This window comes from Ursus maritimus, unplaced genomic scaffold, assembly GCF_017311325.1.
Source record: "Ursus maritimus isolate PB19 unplaced genomic scaffold, ASM1731132v1 scaffold_30, whole genome shotgun sequence".
Lineage (NCBI taxonomy): Eukaryota > Metazoa > Chordata > Mammalia > Carnivora > Ursidae > Ursus > Ursus maritimus.
Window position 1 is genome coordinate 27768820 of NW_024425564.1, and position 23457 is coordinate 27792276.

Consider the following 23457-nt stretch of genomic DNA (forward strand, 5'->3'; position numbering starts at 1 on the left):
TCCACAGGGACTATAAATATATTATCTGAGCAATTATCAAGAAGAAATTCACATTCTCAATTACAGTGTAAATGGGAAGAAATTATCATTCTGTAGATTTTAATTTTAAAGAGAACAAGTCATTAAATTTGAGAACTACAGTTGGGAAGGAAGGGAGTCTGATGAGAAGCCAAACATTGGTTTCAAGTAACATGATTACATTGCACTGTTTTACCTGTGCCTATTTCTAATCAAATGTGCCATTCACATTATATGCTGATGCCACATCTGAAAAAAAAAAATGATTTTAAAATATTATATGTTCAAACATAAAAAGTTAACTACACAACATAAGAAGTTAACTATAAGGATACCATATATGGCAAACTCCCTAAGTTATCGACAGTAAATTTTCCCAGTTCCTTCTTGTCGGAGATTGTAGATTTAGCAAAATAAAAATACAGGACACCCAGTTACATTTGAATTTCAGATGAACTACTTTTTTTTTTTTTTTTTTTTTGGCTTAAGTGGGTTCCAAATACTGCATGGGATATACTGCAAGGTACACACTTATCCTAAAAATGTATTCATTGTTTATTTGAAATTCAAATGTAACTGGGGGCTCTGCATTTCATCTGGCAGCTCTATTCTTGTGTCAAGTACATTTCCTCCTTATCTGACCCATTTTGAATCCTATCAGGCTTTGGGGGCTGGGAAAAGCCTTGGGAAACGGGGGCTTCAAAAAAAAGCTCTCACAGGCGAGATCCACATTGGTGCTTCTAGAATTTCAGGCATATTTGGAGCTGTGCCTGTATTGCATGCCTTGGGACAAAAATTACTGTGTGAGCACAAATGTACAGGCTGGGTTTTTTTCCCCCCGGAACATAATGAAAATTAAAATGCTTTGAATGAATTGAAAGGGGGTGTTGTTTAAAGGGAGGCTGCCAGGGGCCTGTAAGTTTCTTCCACATCAGCTGAGACACAGCTATGATTTCGTTTTAAGCCTCTTTTTGTTAACTATATAGTTGGTATCTGAGATTCATTCAACGTTGTTTGTAAGAAACTCTTTTCACGTTCGCTTCAGCAACTTGGTTTCCTTATGTCTTCGGCATCAGGTGATCGAAAGACATTTCTGTACGATTGCTGTCCACAAATATAAAGCCTGTGAATACATAAAATAAAGTTAAAATCCGGCTCTCAGGAGACTGTGTAGTGTTGATGAATGAAGGGGGGGGGAAACCCTCAATAATTTGAACCTCACTAGACTTAAAAGAGGTATTAGACTGCACTTTGTGTTTTCTTTGTTAAAAAAAATAATTTGGGGGGAAAATTAACAGGCTAAACAGAATTGGAAGGTGAATAATTCAATTATTTATGTTTTAAACAGGTATTTTCTAATACAGCAAATCATTCTAAACCAGTTATTAAAGTAAGTTCTTGCAAAACAACTTAGCCAGCAATTTATTATCCTACTTGAAATGAAGTAGGATCATTGGTAAGCAGGATAATTAGCAAAATATCTGAATGATACCCACCCTTGACACAGTTTGCTAATCCTAAACAGTGCTGCTTTCATTGCTTCTTAATTTAGTGAGCTTTGATGACCTTCTAAATTCTATTTTTAACAAATCCTTGAAGACAACCTCTTACCTTAAACATAAATATCATTATTACAGTGATGTTATAACTTAAGTTTTTAAAAAAATTTTAAGGTAAAAAGAAACTTTTAGATGGAGCCCCATCCATTACAAATCTGTAATATGCACAGATCAGAGAACTGCCTTCTTATGCGACTGGGGCTATGTTGGGTTTTACAATGTGTTTTCTTTCTTTTTCCCCCTGACAATCAGGTAAGTTTGGCTCAACAAATTGAAGAAGTATTTTTGCATGCCCACCAAGTGACAAGTACTATGTTAGGTGCAAGGAAATCTAAGATGAATTATATACAGTCAGAATTTTCCAGAATCTTTGGTCTCCATGCATTGCTATTCATGGCCACAAATGCTTTGATTAAGGGATGCTCACAAAGTGCAGGTTGGGGAGAAAGACAGATCGTTAAAGGCTGCCCAGAGGAGGTGTGAGCAGAGCTGAGTGATGAAAGGAAATTGGTAAATATTCCCTTTTATCTCCATTCCTTCTGCTATGTAGAGTGCTTTGTGGCATTTCTAAAACCCTCCCACTTTAAACACGTAGCGGAGACCTCTGAGGTGTCTCCCCAGCAACAAATGGGTTTATCTGCTTCCAAATGGATCCGTAAGGAATCTTTGGGCTTGCCCCCTTTTATGTTCCAGAAGTTGGCATGTATTGTATTTTGAACGTTAGGGTAACTCTGCTTCAATAGCCTGCGTTGAAGTTAGACTGCAGGTGCACAGCACTGTCAACAACTGTTCCTTCACCCTCTGGGCCTGTGGCAATAGGCCTCTGGGAAAGGAAGGAAGCTTTATCGTACAAGTTCATGAGCATGGATACTTCAGTATGAGAAGGGAATCCTAGGTTTGGGATTGGATTTTTTTTTTAAGAATTTATTAATTTATTTGAGAGAGAGAGAAAGAGAGCATGAGTGAGGGGCGGGGCAGAGGGGGAGGGAGAAGCAGACTCCCCACTGAGCAAGGAGCTTGATGTGGGGCTTGATCCCAGGACCCTGAGATCATGACCTGAGCTGAAGTCAGACGCTTAGCCGACTGAGCCACCCAGGTGGGCCTGGTTTGAATTTTAATTCTCTGTAGGGTTGAGTTTCTCAATATTAGGGACCTGAAATCTGGGATTAAGACACAGTTTTTCTATTAGTTAAAAGGCAGGAAAAGAGAGGCAGAGCATGCCAGGTTGGGCTGATATCACTTGGGTTTTTACAGTAAGTTGTCAGATCAAAACTTCATCTGAGTTAGCTCAGCAGTCCTTTTCATGCCGCCCAACCCCACTTCTCTCCCCTCAGGAAGTAAGGACAGGGCAGAACAGAGTGTGTGACACTGGTGTTCTCTTCCTACTTGCCCATAGTTTGTTATTGCCTTTTAATTGCCCTGGGTAATCTTGGTAACTGTTTGCAAGGACATACAGCACCTGGGCAGGTCAGTGTAGTAGAAAGTACACCTGCTTTGGATCAATAAAGCTTGTGTCGGTTCTTGGATCTGCCACTTATTTGACCTATAGCTTTGGTCAAGTCACATGCTCTGATTGCATCTCCGTTTCTTCTTCATCAGTGAAACTGTGATGCTACTTACCTCATGAGTTTGGGGCAGAAATAAATAAATATGTAGGTGAAAGTGCTTACTCAGGCGGATGAAGAATAGCAAAGCATTGTTTTCTTGAGCCATTGAGAAGGGTTTCATAAATACTGACTGAGTGAATGAATGCGCTGGTGAGAAGAATGAGAACAACAATGAGTGATATTAAGCTTCCATAGTTCCTATGGCCAAGCAATACCAGCTTTTCATTAAACTCTCAGGACCTGACAAAATGTGCTTCTTCCAAAGGTGTGGCACCCTCGGTGGAAGCCTTTGATAAGCTGATGAACAGCATGGTGGCTGAGTTTTTAAAGAAGAGCAGGATCCTTGCTGGTGATGTGGAGACTCACGTGAGTACTTTCCTCTCTCGTTCTCTGGGGAGAAGATGACTACTATTAAAAAAAACAAAATGACAGAGGCGGGTGAGGATATGGGGAGTTTGGGACCCTGGTGCACTGCTGATGGGAATGTAAAATGGTGCAGCCAAGTATGGAATTCCCACAATCCCACTTCTGGGCAGATACCCGAAGAATTGAAAGCAGGATCTCGAAGAGGTATTTGTACACCCCTGTTCACAACAGCATTATTCACAATAGCCAAGAGGTGGAAGCAACTCGAGTGTCTGTTGGTGGATGAAGGGTAAACACAGTGTGGTATATATGTACAAGGGAATATTATTCAGCCTTAAAAAGGAAGGAAATTCTGACATGTGCTACCATATACCCTGAGGCTATTCCACTCAGTGAAATAAGCCAGTCACAAAAGAACAAATATTGTAGGATTCTACTTCCATGAGGTATCTATGATCTCATTTATATGAGGTATTTGGAGAAGTCAGAGGGGAAGGGAGAAATGGGAACTTGTTTAATGGGCACAGAGTTTTAGTTTTGCAATGAAAACTAAACTCCAGATAAAAGTTCTGAAGATCTGTTGCACAACAATGAGAATATAATTAACGCTACTAACCTGGACCCTTAAAAGTGGTTAAGATGGTAAATGTTGTTTTATGTGTGTTTTATCACAATGAAAAAGTGTGGCCTGAGGAAAAGCAAAGCCATAGAATTTGATAATCTTTGGATTAGGAAAGACCTTTAATGATATCTACGCTATCCTCCCAGTTTCAAACATTTTTTTTTTTACATATAAAAATGTTTAGCGTCATCCTTGAGAGTAGTCATTACTTGCATACATTTAGTGAAAATTCAATGTAAAAGCCAAACCAATTAAAAACCTATAAGAAATTTATCACCAGGTTCTCCTTTTTTATTTGCCTTTGTTTCTCACAGAGGATTAAATTCCAAATCCATCTGCTTACGGATTTCTCAGCAATGGCAAAACCATTTTCAGTGTAGATTCACAGAAAATCTGATTCTTGAATAAAGCTGTGGTTTGCGGTAAAAGGAAAACAAAAGCATAAAAAGGGACTCTCTCTTACTTGTCCCCCAATTAGACATTACATGCAACACCCAATACCGGTCTTCCACATGATCTGGTGACTCAGGTTATACCAGAGTTTCCAGGATTGTAATTAATAGGTGCTTATCTTATCACATTTGCAATGCAATTTGTTCATCACATCTGAGAAAAATGAAGATTCTCCCCAGGACCTCCATTTTTATTAAATATACCTATTGAAATGCCCATTGGCAAAAGAGGGGAAGCTCTGATGTACGTGAGTTCTAGAAAAGTCTGTGTAATAAGACGTGGTCACTTCAGATGTATCATAGGGCTCAGTAATTGCTCTGGCCTGCTCTTGAGCTTTAATGTGTTTGTTCATAAGAAACTTTGTACACAGGAAGATAGTGGCTGAGTTTCTTCTGTTCTGAGACGTGATGGTACCTGAAAACCAGCACATAAAATGGACTATTGCTGCCAATACACTAAAAGAGATTCTTGAGTGATTGACAAACATTTACTGTCTTGAACACTATTATAATTGGATCATTATTGTTACTGTTTTTTAAGATCTTATTTATTTATTTGAGAGAGAGAGAGAGCGAGCAAGTGGGACGGGCAGAGGGAGAGGGTGAATCCCAAGCTGACTCTGCACTGAGCAGGGAGCCTGACGCAGGGCTCGGTCCCACGACCCTGAGATCATGACCTGAGCCAAAATCAAGAGTCAACCACTTAACTGCTTAACTGCACCACCCAGGCGCTCCTCATCATAGTTACTATTTGTTAATGTTGACTTTGTGTTTCTGAGGTACAGAGTACATTATAACTCCCATTAGTAATATCTCACAGAACTATGTAGAGAAGTGTTTTACTAGAGAATAAAGAGGCCTATAAATAGACATTTAATTTTGCATTAAAAAAACATGTGGAGTTTGCATACTAAGTAAGTCTCTTCAAATTCCATAGTAAACAGTTCCTTTCAATTCTTTTCAGAACAAAGCAAGTTATAAATAAAGTGTAGCTTCATTTATATTAAGTTTTTTCTTCTCTCCACTCATCAGCCTGAAAATAGTATGACTCAGTTGAAGGACTGTTCTCAATAACAGATGCACAGTGCTTAAAGAAATTTATGTTTTCCCTAGTGGGTTTTTAAAAAGTGAAAGAAGGAAGATAGGGGAGAAAGAAGGAAAGAAAAAAGAGAGAGGAAGAGAGAGGAGAAGAAAAAAAGAAAGAAAGAAAGGAGAAGAAGGAAAGAGAGGAAAGAAAGAAAGAAAGAAAGAAAGAAAGAAAGAAAGAAAGAAAGAAAGAAAAAGAAAAAGAAAAAAGCCTGTCATCCAAAAGTTTAGACTCTGATTCTGCAACACAAAGGGAGTACAGGGAGCTATTGTCCATCTGCCCGTGAGTTTAATACATTGAACAAGTGGTTTATTTTTTCTCTCTTATAGAAGCATGTGTCATTGACATTAAGCCTGCAGCTGCTGCGTCTCACATAAGCCAGAATTGGGGGTTGAACTTTGTTCCAAGAACACACCTGTTGCCTGGAAAAAAAAAAAAAAAAACCCTCACATACCTGATCGTACAGTATGGAAATTTGAGAATGACACAAATGTGCATCATGTTAAATCCTAGCCCTGTGTTTAAAAGCTATTTCACAGATACTAATAATGAAAAAGGGCAGCCAAGCTATGATTTAACGTCTGCTTCGATGTGTTGGCTGCTGGTTGGGCTTAATTTACTGATCACTCAATAGTCTATTGACAGAACAGACCACAAAAAAGGGGAACTAATAGCTACAATTAGGAAGTTCTGTTGAACCAAAGAGCATAACAGGTTTCGAAAAGATTAGATCTTGTAAAGCCTTCTTGGATGCAACATAAACCCAAGGGCTTATTTAAACTACTCTTCAACCCGGGAACACTGACGCAGCTTGCACTCCTTTTAAGAAAGAATCCACAGTGCATGATTTTATAATACAGGTTTAGATTAAATGTAGTCTTCAATGTCAAAGGAAAGGGTCATCTGTAATACCAAGCCCTTGGTCAGACATCATTTATCCTTAACTGGACTAATGTGATTGTTTCTTACAAAGCTGTCCTGTTGTTATTCATGGTCTGTGGACCCAACCTCGGGCTAGTTTTAAGTGATTTGACAGTCACGAAACCGCGATAAATCATATAGCCCCTCTTAATGCAAACCCTTTTTGGAAATTTATAGAATTTACATTTTAAAAATGTCTCTAGAAGTCTGGAACATTTATTTTCTGCCCTTGATTAAAATGGATAAGAAAGAAACACTCTTTTATTCATCGCTTCATAAAAATGAAAGAACCATAATTTGAACAAAAAGGCAATAAAATTCAATTAAGAAGTATAACACACTTAAGCATCGTGTGATTAACTCTCGCTGCACAGTGTTTGGACCTTGCCTTCCCTGCCTTCATAAAGGATGAGCATTTTTAGACAATTATGGTAGCTGCCCTCTTGGGTCACAGTCACTGCTCGAGATGTGTCCAGCCTTTGTCATTGATCTAAATCCCCTACAAAATGTTATGTTCATTTTCTGCTATGCTGCTTGAGTCACAAGTTCAAAGAGTGGCTGACTAGGACTCGCAGCTTGTATTTGGGCCTTAGAGCTGGCTCTACTTTTTACAGCATAACCTGGAGCCTGTCCCTTACCCTCCTCAGTAATGAGGCGGACGACCTCACTCGCAGGGGCCTTCCTTTTCTCGCAGCCGGTCGAGTGATCACCTGTTGTGTCCGCAGAGCGTCAGGGAGGGGCTAGTCGGTGTCCAAACGGAGCTGGTCGTAGGGCATCATCACGAATATAAAAGCATCGTGGGCCATGCCAGGGAAAGTACTTCAGTCATCTCAACATCTGAAACAAGCAGAAGGAAGCACGTCAGGAAAAGGATGCATGGGACAGATAAAATATCATCCTGCTTTACTATGATAGAGAAGATACTCAGACTCCTTCATTTAGAGAGACCTCGAGGCCTCCAGGAGTCTGTCCTTCTTGTCTTAGAGGTTGTCAGGTATTCCTTTTTCTGGACCTTTTCTCTGAAGATATTGAATAACTCTGGCTTTGGAAAAAATAACACGAAATGTGTGCATATTTATTTTACTAATTGTGTCCTTCTTCTCCTGAATTTGTACTCACTTCAAAAGTGATCATTTTGGGGCGCCTGGGTGGCTCAGTTGGTTAGCCGTCTGACTCTTGATCTTAGCTCAGGGCTGGATCTCAGGGTCCTGAATTGAAGCCCCATGTTGGGCTCCGCACTGGGCATGAAGCCTACTTTTTAAAAACTTGCATTTTAAATGCTTTATAACCTGGGTCCATATAGGGACCCTCCTGCCCTCACAAAAAAAAAAAAAAAAAAAAGAAAGAAAGAAAGAAAGAAAGAAAGAAAGAAAGAAAGAAAGAAAGAAAGAAAGAAAGAAAAAAAAATCAGAAGCACAGGTTTGGGGTTGACTCAACACCCCATTCTACCTACATCTCTCTCACTCTCTGACTCACCTTCGACCAAGTTGTTTCTCCCATTAACTTCTAGTTTCCTGCTAATTGCTTCATCTGAAACATTTATTTTTACTATAAGTACACAAACACTTTGGCAATTTCAAGCCCAAAGGATCTGTATGTCTTTCACATTCTCCAAATGGCAGAGATCCACAGAATGACTCGTAGCAAGAAGTCTGCCGCTAGATTTCATACAGACTTTGAGTTAGGACTTTCCTTTCTTACTGGCTTAGCCAGTTATGATTGTCAGAATTATTAGAGAAGGAGATACGTTAAAATCATCCCTTCTAATATAATCCCTTTTCTTTTTCTTTCTCCTTCCCTCGTTCTCACCCTTCCTTCTTTTTTTCCTCTCTCCCTCCACACGCTAGAGAGGGTAGGTGACATCGGTGACAAGTTGAGTGATGAACCATGACTTAGTACAGAGCGGGGGAGTCTGGTGTCTCCAGCTGTGATCCTTTGGGTGGGGAGACACCTGCCTTTGACCCTCTGGGCAGCTGTGTCCCCCATCACCTTTGTGGGGAACTGGATCCCTCGTGAGAAGCAAGTGGCACTGACTGCCACCTTCCTCCCAGCTTCTGCACTCCATAGCGGTTCCCGTTTCCCCTACCCGATCTCTACAGTGCGAGGAAAGGTCAGTCGGACCGCTGGCTCAGACAAGGGCTGGGGGGGGGCGTGGAACGTCACCACTGCTCATGTGCTTTGACTGTCCCCTCAGAGCAGCGCTGAGTGAGGCGATGATGGGGATGATGGTGGCCTCCAGGACTGGTGCACGGTGTCCCTCACAGGCCTTGGCTCCTGGCCCATCACACCAGCCTTGTCTCGGCCTGGTCCTCACTCACGGGCTGTTGGCATCAAATCTGCAGAATTCCAGAAGGTCACAGATAGATCAGTCTCTGTCATCATTTCTTCCCAAGAATGTGAAGAATTTTTATTCTCAGCATCGGACGGACACATACTTTGCGACCCAGCCCATGCTCTGACGCACAGCCCTTTCCTGCTAGGTCGCTAGCCTGAGCGGGACCTCCCCGGGACCACTTTTTAACTTAAGGGCATTTTTAACTTAAGGGTTTAGAGCATGTAATCCCTGTCTCTTTCCTTGCACATTCTCGTTTCATGGCGCATTTGGAGCTTTGGAGACGCTGAGGAACTGGTCCTAGAATCCGAACATCTCTTGAAGGGCCACCAGGCATCGCCTGCCCCCAGGATCTCCCCATCTACCAAAAATAAAATGTCACCAAAATGTTTTGCTGAAACAATGAATTAGGTGCCGTGAATCTTGCAGGTTAAGATTTTTTTTCTGCCTTTTTTTTTCCTTCCTGGACGGTAAACAGTAAATTTGCTTTTACCAAACTTTTGCCTGAATGCTTTTTTTTTTTCTTCTTCTTCTTGAAGGAGAACTACAGAATTCTGTTCTGTGTTCACTAGTATGAACCACACGAAGAGCAGGGATGCGTTCTGAGCGTGCCCGGGCCTGCTGTGGCTGGGGGCCGCTGTGTCCCCCACCAGCTGCCACCACTTGGCCTGCACCTGGGAACAAAGTAGACGATTGAGTCTCACACGGACGGCATTGCTCCGTGTAGAAGCCAAGCAAGAGTGTGCCTCTCAGGCCGTGCCAGGAGTTCCCGAGGGTAACCAGCAACTTCTCTCCGGCCATTTTTCTCCTCGGCAGTGCCCTCTCAGAGGATTGCTTGCCATGTCAGAATTGACTCAGGCTACCCAGCGCCGTCACAATACGTGTCCTTGTCCTCACCCTTCTCTTTCTCCTGCCCTTCCTTCTTCCTAAAACTATGCCAATATTTGAAACCTTGGTTGGTTGTTTTCTCTCTAGACTTCAGGATAACTTAATTGTCTGCCCGGAGGCTGCTTCAGCATCTGAAAATTAATACTTTGTCTAAAAGTAATGGCCTGATTTCATTTAGATTATCTTGTTATTTCTGTCCATGCGCCCATCCCCACAAAACACGCGCACACACACGCGTGCATGTCCACTGTGTGCCTAAGAATTCCTCATTGCGCTGTACGAGCTACGCAGAAGAAACAAAACAGTCTCGGGGGCGCCTGGGTGGCACAGCGGTTGGGCGTTTGCCTTCGGCTCAGGGCGTGATCCCGGCGTTATGGGATCGAGCCCCACATCAGGTTCCTCCGCTATAAGCCTGCTTCTTCCTCTCCCACTCCCCCTGCTTGTGTTCCCTCTCTCGCTGGCTGTCTCTATCTCTGTCAAATAAATAAATAAAATCTTTTAAAAAACAAAACAAAAAAAACAGTCTCAGGCAAATATATGGGATGTCAGGCCCAAGACTCGCTCAGATTGTAGGAGATATGTTTGCAGATTTGTCAGTGTGTGGAAGGCAAGTACAAAATATGCTTTCTCGCCTTTAGTAGTAGTATTTAGATTATTATTTATTAGTATATTTAGTATTTAGGTTGTGCTTTACCAATGTCAGTTTCAAAATACGAGAGTTTATACATTTTATAACATATTACAACCCAACTCTTTATAATGTATCAAGTATAAGATGTTTTAGTGATGTCATCGAGCCTTACATCGGAAACCGGGGATGTACTGTATGGTGACTAACATAATATAATAAAAAATCATAAAAAAAAAAAAGTTTTAGTGATGTAAAAGAAAACAGGGTACTCAATGAATTAATAATTTATTGTTCCTTAAAGAAGATGCATATATATATATAATAATCCATTATATATATGTGCATATACATATATATACTCAGTCATAAAAAAGAATGAAACTTGCTATTTGCAACAACATAGATGGACCTAAAGGCTATTATGTTAAGTGAAATAAGACAGAAAGACAAATACCATATGATTTGCTTACATGTGAAATTTAAAAAACAAAACAAAACAAACAGAAGAGAAACAGACTCATAAATGCAGAGAACAAACTAGTGGTTGCCAGAGTGGAGGGGCCTGGGGAGGTGGGCAAACTGGTTGAAGGGGATTAAGAGGTACAAACTTCCAGTTAGAAAATAAGCAAAACACGGGATTATAATGTACAACATAGGGAATACAGCTGGTAACATTGTCACAACTTCATATGGTGACAGATGGTAACTAATTTATTGCAGTGACCATTTCCTCATGTATATAGATATCAAATCACTATGTTGTACACCTGAAACTAATACTATATTATATTTCCATTATTCTTCAAAAGAGTAGTCATTTATCACTCATACGTGTTTGCAGTAGAAATCTTTTCCCTTTCAGAAAACACTTCTTTTTTTTTTTTCAAGATTTTATTTTTAAGTAGTCTCTACACCCAACGTGGATCTCAAACTCATAACCCCAAGATCAAGAGTCACATGCCCCACTGACTGAGCCAGCCAGGCAGCCTAGGAAAACCCTTTCCTAAGGCACTTGGAATATTGATACTTGACTTTCAGTTAGTTGATTTTGTCAAAACTGATTAATATACAGGAAAGGTAGTGTGGTTTACTGATAATTTGGGGCTCAGTCATTGGTGCTGGGGTTTATTACAAGGTTCCAGAGGTATGCTGCTTTCCTCTGACCATCTCAGTGTCTAGCACTGTGCCCATAGTGAGTGGCTAATCAGTGCTTGCTAAATGAATGAATGAATACCTCACATGTTCACTCTGCTCACAGATAATCATGGTTATCAATTTACCATATTTCTTCCTGATCTTTTTATATGTGCATTTTAAGAAAAATATCTGTAGACTATTTTAAATCCTGCTTTTAAAAATAAACATTATTTTAAATTAAAAAAAAAGTATCAGACTCTACCCCCAGTGTTGTCACAGCCTTTAAAATACTCTTAACAATTCCAGTAACAGTTGCTAAGCAGAAAGATCCTACTCGGAATGAAAAAGTACCAAAAAGTACCAAAAATCATTTGCATTTGCCAAAAGCAAGCGGTGTCACTTTCAGTTATATTGACTGAACATGAAATTGTTAAAAGTGAAAATTTTGACAAACTAATAAAAATATTTTCAGAATAAAAAAAATGAATGATTGAAAATGAATGTTTGAGTGAATGTATCAAATCATTAATGAATTACTGAACCAACAATGGATGAACATACCATGGCTGAAAGTTTAGATTAAGCAATATCCTAGACTAACAGTTGAAAAGATATCAAGGCCAAGTTTAAATCATGAATTAGCAAGTGAAATATGGAGAAACATAGACTCTGTCGATTTTTGTTCATCTCACACACACACGCTCACATCCTGAATTTCTCATAGACCTGACAATTTGTCTAGTACCTCCCTCATTCTCTTCATTCTCATTCAGAAAAGCTAAATGAGAACTTTTTTCAAATTTATTTGAGAACAGTGGACACACATGTTACAGTAGTTTCAGGTGTACAGCCTAGTGATTCAGTGTCTCTACTCGTTAGCCGTGCTCACCGCAAGTGTAGCTACCGTCTGTCCTGATATGTTGTAATATCATTGACTGTGTCCCCTGTGCTGTGTTTTTTATTCCTGTGACTTACTCATTCCATAACTGGAAGTCTGTGTCTCCCACGCCGCCTCACCCATCTTGCCCATCCCCCCAACCCCTTTCCTTCTGGCAACCATCAGTTTGTTCTCTGCATTTACAGGTCTGATTCTGCTTTCTGTTTGTGTATTCATTTGTTTTGCTTTTTGGATTCCACATACGAGTGAACCTATATGGTATTTGTCTTTCTCAGTCTGACTTATTTCATTTAGCATTATATCTTCCATCCATGGTCCATCCGTGTCACAAATGGCAAGATCGCATCCTTTTTTATGGTTGTGTAGCATTCCTACGTGTGTGTGCCTTCTTTATCCATTCGTCTATCAATAGACACAGGTTGCTTCCATATCTTGGCTATTTATTGTAAATGCTGCAATAAACATAGGCGTGCATGTATCGTTTCGAATTAGTGTTTTTTTCTTTGGGTAAATACCCAGTGGTGGAATTATTGAAGCATATAGTATTTCTGTTTTTAATTTTTTGAAGAACGTCCATGCTCTTTTCCAGAGTGGCTGCACCAATTTACATTCCCACCAGCAGTGCACATCCTCGCCAACACTTGTTATTTCTTGTCTTTTTTATTTTAGCTATTCTGACAAGTATAAGGTCTAAATGAGAATTTATAAGGATGTGAAAATCCATCAACGTGGTCACTTGTAGTCACTGCCAATAGAAATACCATGAGCTGTATCTGAGACAAGATATTTTTGTGAACTTTACTATAAGTATTTTAAACTGAAGCCCAGATTTTAAAAAACAATAGAATTTTGTTTGTTTTCTCTGTTTGGGTTGGGTTTTGGCACATTACTTTCCCCTTTGGTCATGAACATTCAAAATGATAGCGATCAGGTGAGAAATAACTTTGTGGAGTCTGAGGGGGCCAGTTGGGACATTAAATTTTTATATGGGACTTCATAGTGTATTTCCAATAACCAACTCTCCCGGGTTCCAAGAGTCTTTAGCCAGATTTTTATGATTTTAAACATCTGGATGAAAAGTAAAAAATTGAGTAGATTGTCTCGATATATCAAAACACTTACCATCCCAAATTTTGAAACGCGGACTCTCACCCCAAAGTTCACTTGTAAATTAGTTCCTAGAAACTTGGGAGACATTTGTCCATAGACCTAATGTAAGCCAACGGGGTTCAATTCCTACACAAAGACACAGAAGAACATTATCCCATGTGCAGTACACAGACCACTGAGAACTACAAGCTCTTTGCTAATGGTCTGTCATGAGAGAGGGCAGAAATTGTAAGATTTGAAAACTTTGCTAGCAATCCCACAGAGTAATTTTAAGTCTGCTAAATCTGGTAATTTAAAAAACTAGGACTTGTACTTTGGTTTTTCATTTCATTTTTCTAGTACAGCTCTTTTATTTTACAAAAGTATCAGTCTGTGACAGATGAGAAATTAAAAAGAAAAACCTTTAACCAAATGTTTTTTGAGTGGCACTTAGGTAATGCAAAATGCCAGAAAAAAAATTCTTCCACTGTGCTTTTAGTTAAATGAAGCAGGAAAACCATAACATGAACTGCAAAATAGTTAATAGTTCCAAAGGCAGGAAGAGAAATTTTCTGAGGACAACCAAGCAGAAATTGAGGGGAGAATAAAAAGGTGGTATATACACTTAAGAAAGATTTGCCTTATTAAAAATAATGCCTGAAAGGATATTCATTGAATTGCTGACAATGGTCATTGGGATGGGGGGTGTGGACTTACTGAAAACTTTTGCTTCCTAAACATTCATGTCTTTTGAACTTCTTACATCATGTATGTGTTACTGTTATCATCAAAAGAGGGGAAAGGAATATTTGATAGTAGAAGAAAAAAATCTTGGAGTCAGGGTTTTGCCTGAAAGGAAGTTCACTGAGCCGCAAAAGACAAATGAAGAGAAAATGCAGGCACCAGGGGGTGACACCGATCCTGAGTACTTGGCTGCAGGGCACCCTTGTGGTCAAGGGTCCAGGGTGCCTGGGAATCCGTGGGGAGTTGGGGAAGAGGTGTCGATCAAAGACCTTTCGTGGGTTGAGTGTTCATAGTAAGAGCTCAGTCTAGATGGATTGATGTTGGCTGAATATGGTTGATGAATGAACAAAATCTGGTTCTTAGCTAATTTTGTAGTTGCTAGAGATCAATCTTATTTCCCTGCCTTATTTTCATTTTCCATATTAGTGAGAGAGGCAATCGTAAAGAAGGAGAACGAGAACTAGCATTCGTTAGGAGCCTGCTAGGTGCTGGGCATTTTGCACAGCGACTGACAAACATTCCTTGGTCAGTAGGAGAACCATTTAAGATGGATAACATTGGAGAAAGGTTGGGTAACTTGCTTATGGCCATGCATTTAGGAAAGGATAGAGTTGGATTCTATCTCAGGCCTATCTGAGGTCTAAAGCTCACAATCTCTACACTATACCACCCCACTTTCCAATAATTTAAGTCATTCATTATTAAGCAGTAGTCACTGAGCTTCTGTTGTAATGAAGACCCTTTTTATGTAGGTACCTACTAGCCTCGTCTTCAATAGCATATCACCCACTTGGAGACACAAGGCATATACTCATGCATGGAAGTTAAATAAGAATATGGCTTACATAACAGGAGTAAGAGAACAATGCTTAGTGTCACAGTGCATTCTAGAATAAGGAGAACCTTGTTGTCCCTAATTTTTTGGAGTGATCTTGGAGCAACCAAGTGTCCTTTACTTGTGTAGACCCAAGTTTCGTTAACCATGAAGCAGTTCTGGCTTACCAAGTCAGAAGATTTGGTTTAAACATGTTGATAAAATGCATTAGATTCCTTAAATGTTAGAAAAACAAATTAGAAAATTTGGAGAAGGGCCAATCTGCCAAGTATTTTTTAGCTACACAATGATTGAATTTGAAAATAAAGTTAATTTAGGAGAATAGTTTTGGGCAGAATACAAGCTGGGAACAATATTCATACCTGTCAGAAAAGCAAATGGATTTAAACATACAATAGTGTTTTCTTTTTTCCCATATTCCCATGCCTTGAGAAATACTCAATGTTTTTCTTTCAAGTCTTCAGCCTTTTTTAATATAAACGGCAACAGTGGATTATTTAGAAGAGTTTTTGTTGGGTTTTCTTAAGCTACAGTGGTTGTTTTTATATTAGAGATTTTGCAAAGTCTTCTGCATATTCTATTTTTGTACACTGCTTGTTTAATTTAGACCACATGTTCTGGACCTCTTTCCATGTCAGTATGTTGGGGCCTGCATTGTCTTTTTTAATGACCGCGTAGTATTTCATTGTATGGCTACACCATAATTGATTTAAACAATCAAAATTGTATCTAGGTGAAATAATGTACATACAAGAATGCAGGGCCCGGGAGCGCCTGGGTGGCACAGCGGTTAAGCGTCTGCCTTCGGCTCAGGGCGTGATCCCGGCGTTCTGGGATCGAGCCCCACATCAGGCTCCTCCGCTATGAGCCTGCTTCTTCCTCTCCCACTCCCCCTGCTTGTGTTCCCTCTCTCACTGGCTGTCTCTACCTCTGTGAATAAATAAAAATAAAATCTTAAAAAAAAAAAGAAAGAACGCAGGGCCCAGATTAAGGTGATACAAGTAAGGCCCTTGGGTGTGACCCTGAGAGGGAGCATGCCTGTGCTTCTCACCAGCATCACCCTGGTCCCATCCCTGCAAGGCTGGGCATCCAGTGTCATTTATCATCATTTAGAAAAGTAGTAATATTTGACTTGTTTTCAATTTTTCCCCATTAGAAACAAAATTTCAGTGGATATCCTTATACAAATAATTTTATTATTGTATAATTATTTTCCGAAAGAAAATTCCTACAATTGGAGATACTAGGTCAGTGGCAAACACTGCCTAATACTTCCTGTTCCTCCTGCCCTTTCTCCCCCCACCCCGCACACACATACATGGTACTGATTCATACTCTCACAGTGTCTTAAAGTGCTTTAAGCGATTTGGCAATAATTACGAACTAGGAAAATAAGAATTTTAGGGAAACAAGGCATGATTTGAATGCACATGAATATTCATGATATTGACTCTTTAAAAATGCTTTGCCCTCTGCTGGATGTGCAGGGAGATAAAAGCAAAGCTATTCTTCCCCATATAAATAATCTCTTTTTTTGCGAAAGAAAACCATCTATCAGTTCTTTTACATATTACTTGACGTACCAAGTAATTTATTTAAATTCCTTCTTTGGAACTGGATGTGATGTGTTTTGGGTGGGGCTGGTTGAGTGTTGAGTCACTTTCACTGAGACCACTAAGGCAGCTGAACCGTATAATAAAAGATTTCAGGCATGGATGTAAGAAGGGACACGTTGGAGCTGTTCCCTAGTGTCAGAACTATGCACCAGGGTTTATGTAAATACTTATGTGAGTTGGAAGTTGCCAAGGCAACAATCCTATTAATGAAGAATAAACCTCTTTTATTATCAGTGCCTGAATGATTACTTTTTTTATAAACTCTGCCTGGTAGTCTAACATTGACATTCTTAATCTACCTACTCATCTTTGCTTTCCAGACTGCAAAATTATTTAGCTCTATTCAATAAGCATGCCTTCCTTCTCTGCCAATGAAAGTGGAATTATTGGGGGAAAAAATTAGTCAACTGTAAGGGCAGTAAAAATACTAATTTATAACAATTATCTAATATAAAATTATTGCCCTTTTGATATATACTTTGACAAAGGCAGAGCCTGAAATTGACTGAACTTGTTTGGTATTTGAGTGGGCCAGTCTTTAAATTAACTTGTCTTTATGATTTAACGGAGCATTGCAAACATATTTTTAAATAAGTGGAGTGTGACATTACTGCTTCCTTCCCCTGGTCAGACTGTAAATTTAGACTCCATTTTATTGCATGCACACTGGATACTTGAAAAAGGCAGCTGTGTCTGAGTCATAGGCTTTAGGGAACTCTGTTGTCTTGAAGGGCTGGAGAGCCACGTTAAGGGGAATGGGAATGATAGCTAGAAATGAGTGGGTTCGAAGCAGTATGCTTCTTGGGTTCTAGAAAGAAATCTTTTCTTCAAAAGAGAATACATTTCCTTCTAGTGAGAATGCTTCTGTGTGTTGTCAAGCTAGCCAACTGTTGTCAAGCTTACCTTTTTGGTCGTGGGTTGGTGATATCAATGATTCATTCCTTTCAGGATTGAATGTTTGTTGTCTGTTCTGTACATCTAGCACCTTAACGCTTACCAGTCACGTTCATTAACCATTCTGTGTATTCATGACCCATTTCCCTCATTTAAACTTGGTAGCACCCAGGCACCTAGTAGGTACTCAGAAAATACATTTTGATTGAGACATTCATTCATACATTTCTGCTTTACTCAGTTATATCTTTTGCATATTTTTCCTGATAATAAAATTTTAATGTTTGTTGAAGAAAAATTTGACAACAAATGTATGAAGAAGAGAACAAAAGCCACTCATAATTTCACTACTCAGAGATAACTGCCATCAATATCATGGCATATTTTTTTCATAAGGACTTTGTTCAAAGTCCTATTTTCTCCTCGGTAAGTTAGAATCAACACTGTAATCTGTGACAGCCATATGTGTAAGGACAAATGACACATGCCAGGCACTGACATGGCACAGGTAGTCCAGGTGAGACATTAGGATGTTGACTGAAATGATGGGGCCAATTATAGTCCAAGCAAAGCTTGGCCCTTCTCCCATGTCACTGTGGCAATTTGAGGTTCAACAACAAATATTCAATCTGATTTCTCAATTCTTCATTTTTAGCTTTAAACTACATCACTAGCCAAACAGATTTGCCCTCAGAACAGGTTTTAACAAACACAGATGTACATGTTTCCTTATTAATGGCAACTCGGCTGGCGTGCTTGATGCTTTTTCCTAATGGCACATTGGGAAGAGGCAAGGCTGTTCCCCAGACTTATGCAGAATAACCTAAGGCCCATGGAAACTAAAGAAGTCATAGTGAAGAAACGTCCCATCCTTGTATGCTTTATTCTTGGCTGTGACAACATAAAGGGGCGGTTTGAGTGTTGCTTTAGTTCCCTGTGTCAAAATCTCCATAAGCACCTCCAAGCACCCCAAGACAAATATGAAAAAAATAATAATAATAAGCACAAAGAATAAAATCTCATGTAATGAGGCTAGAAGCATAAAACTTTGCTATTTTAACAAACAGAAACAATCCAAGTACAATACAATTTTTATCCCAGTCTCTTAGAAACCCCCCATCATCATCGTTCTATCACCCTTTCCACCACAAAACTATACCCAAGCCCTTCGCGTGTAGGTGTTCATAACACCTCTGTGTTCATAACCCCCCACACACACCATATCTGCAATTCCATGTAAATATCAATACAGCAGGTGATGAAGAGATGCTCTGTCACCAAGAGGATGAAGATGGGATGGAAGCTCAAAAATGTCTGAAAATTTAAACAGAATAAATTTTTTTCTTACTTAAAAAAAAGTGGAAGAAGGACTTCTAGTTTCTGGTTCTGTGAGTAAGGAGCTTAGACGTCACCACACCATCCTAACAACAAGTAAAAAGGTGAACAGATTAAAAGACCAGCAACTCTTTTTGGATCTATGAGAGAAGGGAGGACACAGGGCAAACTGCTGTCCCCAGGATCAGAGAAACAGGTGATACACAGAATTTCAGCCTATTGGAGCAAAGACTCCAGAGTGGAACTGCCATGGGAACCAGTGCTCAGATAGGAAAACAACCTGAACTATCACTGATGGATTGTTGCAAGCTCAGTGCAGACAGCTCTGAGAGTTAAGAACTCCAGGAGGACCCAGTTGTTGGCGTCCCCTGCATCATTGGGAGATAAATGTATAGCATTTCAACCAGGTTCCCACAGTAAATATGGAAGAAAAGTCCCCTCAGACTTCTGGCAAAGGGGAGGGGGGAAAGTAAGCATGATGCAATTAGCCAGAGCACTCTGTTCTTCACAAGGCCTGTCCTCAGTGGAAACTAGTTAACCAGAGCATAACCTGTTAAGGTATTATCAGAGCCCTACTAACCTTGGAAAGAGAAATCCTCAACTCCAGCTGGCTCTAATCTTCCACACAGGGAAGAGAAATCAAGTCCAGCTCACTGTATCCACCCTGTCCCATCCAAGGAGGAAGGAAAAAAAGTGAGAGACACTTGTGAAGTTCACAGTCCAGAGGCATAGGCTCACTGAAAGACTAAGACCTAATTGTAGGATTAAAGTACCCTTCCTCATCTTGCCTCACCACTACATTACTAAAGTCCTATTTAACAGCAGATTCTTTCACTCAGTAAATCATATTTGGCTATCAAAAAAAATTATCAAAAAAAAAAATTACAAGGCACACCAAAAGGCAAAAAACAGAATTTGAAGAGACAAAGCAAACATCAGAACAAACTTAAAATAACTATGATTAATTTGTAAAGGACAATAGTGGAAAAAACATGCAAAATAGGACAATAAGCAGAGACACAGAAATCCTAAGAAAGAATCAAAAAGAAATTCTAAAGATTAAAAAATACTGTAACAGAAGCAAAGAATGACTTTGATGGTCTTATTAATAGACTGCACACCACTGAGGAAGGAATCTCTGAGCTAAAAGATATATCAGTAGAATCTTCAAAAACCAAAGAGAACAAAGACCAAACAAAACAGAACAGAATATCCAAGCACAGTGGGACAACTACAAAAGGTATGACAAATGTATAATGGGAATACCAGAAGGAGACTAAAGAGAGAAAGGAATAGGAGAAATATTTGAAACAATGATAATCAAGAATTTCCTCCAAATTGATACCAGAAACCAAACCACAGATCCAGGAAGCTTAAGGAATACCAAGTATGATAAATACCCAAAAAACTACACCCCAGCATATCATTCTCAAATTATAGAAAATCAAAAATTATGAAATAATCCTGCAAGAAGCCAGAAGAAAACACATTTTCTGTAGGGGAACAAAGATAAGAGGTATATTTGAACTTTCCTCAGAAACCATGCAAGCAAGAAGAGAGTGGAGGGAAATATTTAAAGTGTTAAGAGAAAAAACCTACCAACCTAGAATTTTGTACCCTGAAAAATTATCCTTCAAAAGTGAAGAAGTACTTTCTCAGACAAAAATTGAGGGAACTTGTTGCCAGTAGACTTGCCTTGCAGGAAATGTTAAAACAAGTTTTTCAGAGAAAAGGAATATAATATAATTAGGTCAGAAACTTATATCTATATAAAGAGGAACATCAAACAAGGAATAAATGAAGGTAAAATAAAAACTTATGTTACATATTCTTGATTGATCTAATGTAACAATTTGTTCAAAATAATAGAAACAGTGTGTTGAATTATGTGTGCTTACGTATATATCATATATATGCATACGTTCATATATATATATGAAATGAATGACAGCAGTGATACTCAGGACAAGATGAAGAGATTAAGATTATTTTGTTATTATAAGGTATTTATGCTACTGTGAAGTGGTATAATGCTATTTGAAAGTGGGCTTGGATTGGTTGTATATTTCAAACTCTTGGGCAACTACTTAAAAAGGAAAAAAAATTTTAAGTGATCTGCTTAGAAAGGAGAGAAAGTAGAATCATCTAAAATGCTCAATTAAAACCACAAAAGGCAGAAAAAGAGAAGACAAAAATAGGAACAAATAACAAGGGCAACAAATGGAAAACAGTAATGAATATGGTAGATATTAATCCAGCTATAGCAATAATCACTTTGAATGTCAGTGGTCTAAATGCAGCAATTAAAGATAGAGATTGTCAGAGTGGTTAAAAAAACACAACCCAACTACATGTTGTCTACAAGAAAGCCATTTTATTCTTTTTTTATTTTTTTTAATGATTTTTTATTATATTATGTTATTCACCATACAGTACATCCCCGGTTTCCGATATAAAGTTCGATGACTCATTAGTTGTGTATAACACCCAGTGCGCCATGCAATACGTGCCCTCCTTACTACCCATCACTGGTCTATCCCATTCCCCCACCCCCCTCCCCTCTGAGGCCCTCAGTTTGTTTCTCATAGTCCATAGTCTCTCATGTTTCATTCCCCCTTCTGATTACCCCCCCCTTTCTTTATCCCTTTCTTCCCCTACCGATCATCCTAGTTCTTATGTTCCATAGATGAGAGAAATCATATGATAGTTGTCTTTTTCTGCTTGACTTATTTCACTTAGCATTATCTCCTCCAGTGCTATCCATGTTGCAGCAAATGTTGAGAATTCGTTCTTTCTGATAGCTGAGTAATATTCCATTGTATATATGAACCACAACTTCTTAATCCAGTCATCTGTTGAAGGGCATCTTGGCTCCTTCCATGATTTAGCTATTGTGGACAATGCTGCTATGAACATTGGGGTGCATATGGCCCTTCTCTTCACTACGTCTGTATCTTTGGGGTAAACACCCAGTAGTGAAATGGCTGGGTCATAGGGTAGCTCAATTTTTAACTTTTTAAGGGACCTCCACATTGTTTTCCAGAGTGGCTGTACCAACTTGCATTCCCACCAACAATGTAAGAGGGATCCCCTTTCTCTACATCCTCTCCAACAATTGTTGTTTCTTGCCTTGTCTATTTTTGCCATTCTAACTGGCGTAAGGTGGTATCTCAGTGTGGTTTTGATTTGAATTTCCCTGATGGCTAATGATTTTGAACATTTTTTCATGTGTCTGTTAGCCATTTGTATGTCTTCATTGGAAAAGTGTCTGTTCATATCTTCTGTCCATTTTTTTATTTGTTTATTTGTTTCTTGTGTATTGAGTTTGAGAAGTTCTTTGTAGATCTTGGATACCAGTCTTTTATCTGTAGTGTCATTTGCAAATATATTCTCCCATTCCGTGGGCTGCCTCTTAGTTTTTTTGACTGTTTCCTTGAAGAAAGCCATTTTAAACATAAAGACACATACAGATTAAAAATAAATGGATGCAGAAAATATACCATGCTAACATTAATCAGAAGAAAGCAAGAGTACCTGTATTAATTTCAGACAGAGCAGATTTCCAAGTAAGGAAAGCTACCAGGAATAAAGAAGGGCATTGCATAATGGTAAAAGGGTTAATTATCCACAAAGATATAACAGTTCTTAATAGGGCATAACAGTACACACTGCACAACAGAGCATCAAACTGACAGAACTGCAAAGCCACTATGCATGGGAGTGTTAACCCACTGTCACAGTTGGATACTTTAACACCTCTCCCTCAGAAATGGACAGATCTAGCAGGCAGAAAATCAGTAAGGACATAGTTGAGCTCAACAACTCCATCAATCAACTGTATATAATAGACGTCTATAAACTATCCAACAACAGCAGAATACATATTTTTCCCAAGCTCATATGTAACATTCACCAAAATAGATCACATTCTAAACATAAAATACACCTTACCAAATTTAAAAGAATAGAATTCATACAGCGTCTGCTCTTAGACCACAGTGGAATTAAACTAGAAATTAATGACGGAAAGATAACTGGCAAATCCTCAAATACATGGAAATTAAACAACACACTTCTAAATGACACATAGTCAGAAGAAGTTAAAAATTATTTTGAACTCGAATGTTAACTAGATTTATTGTGGTGATCATTTCACAATATATACAAATATCGAATCGTTAGGTTGTAACTTGAAACTAATACCATGTTATATGTTGATTATACCTCACTTAAAAATATTTTGAACTAAATGAAAATGAAGACATAAGAATCAAAATTTGGGGGAATACTGTAAAAACAGTGCTTAGAGGGAAATTTATAGTATTGAATAAATATATTAGAGGAGAAGAAAGATCTGAAGTCACCAATTTAAGTTTCCACCTTAGGAAACTAGAAAAAGAAGACAAAAGTAATAAGAATTAGAATG

At 38.9% G+C, this 23457-nt stretch overlaps 1 protein-coding gene across 1 annotated transcript in view; it reads left to right on the forward strand.

Annotated features, from left to right (window-relative positions):
• The window catches only part of CAP2 (cyclase associated actin cytoskeleton regulatory protein 2), a 131289-nt gene that overhangs the window by 24984 nt on the left and 82848 nt on the right, over positions 1–23457 (forward strand). The window contains exon 3 of the mRNA XM_040645084.1: positions 3450–3550. Coding sequence (XP_040501018.1) covers positions 3450–3550 — 101 coding nt within the window. The remainder of the gene's footprint in view (positions 1–3449; positions 3551–23457) is intronic.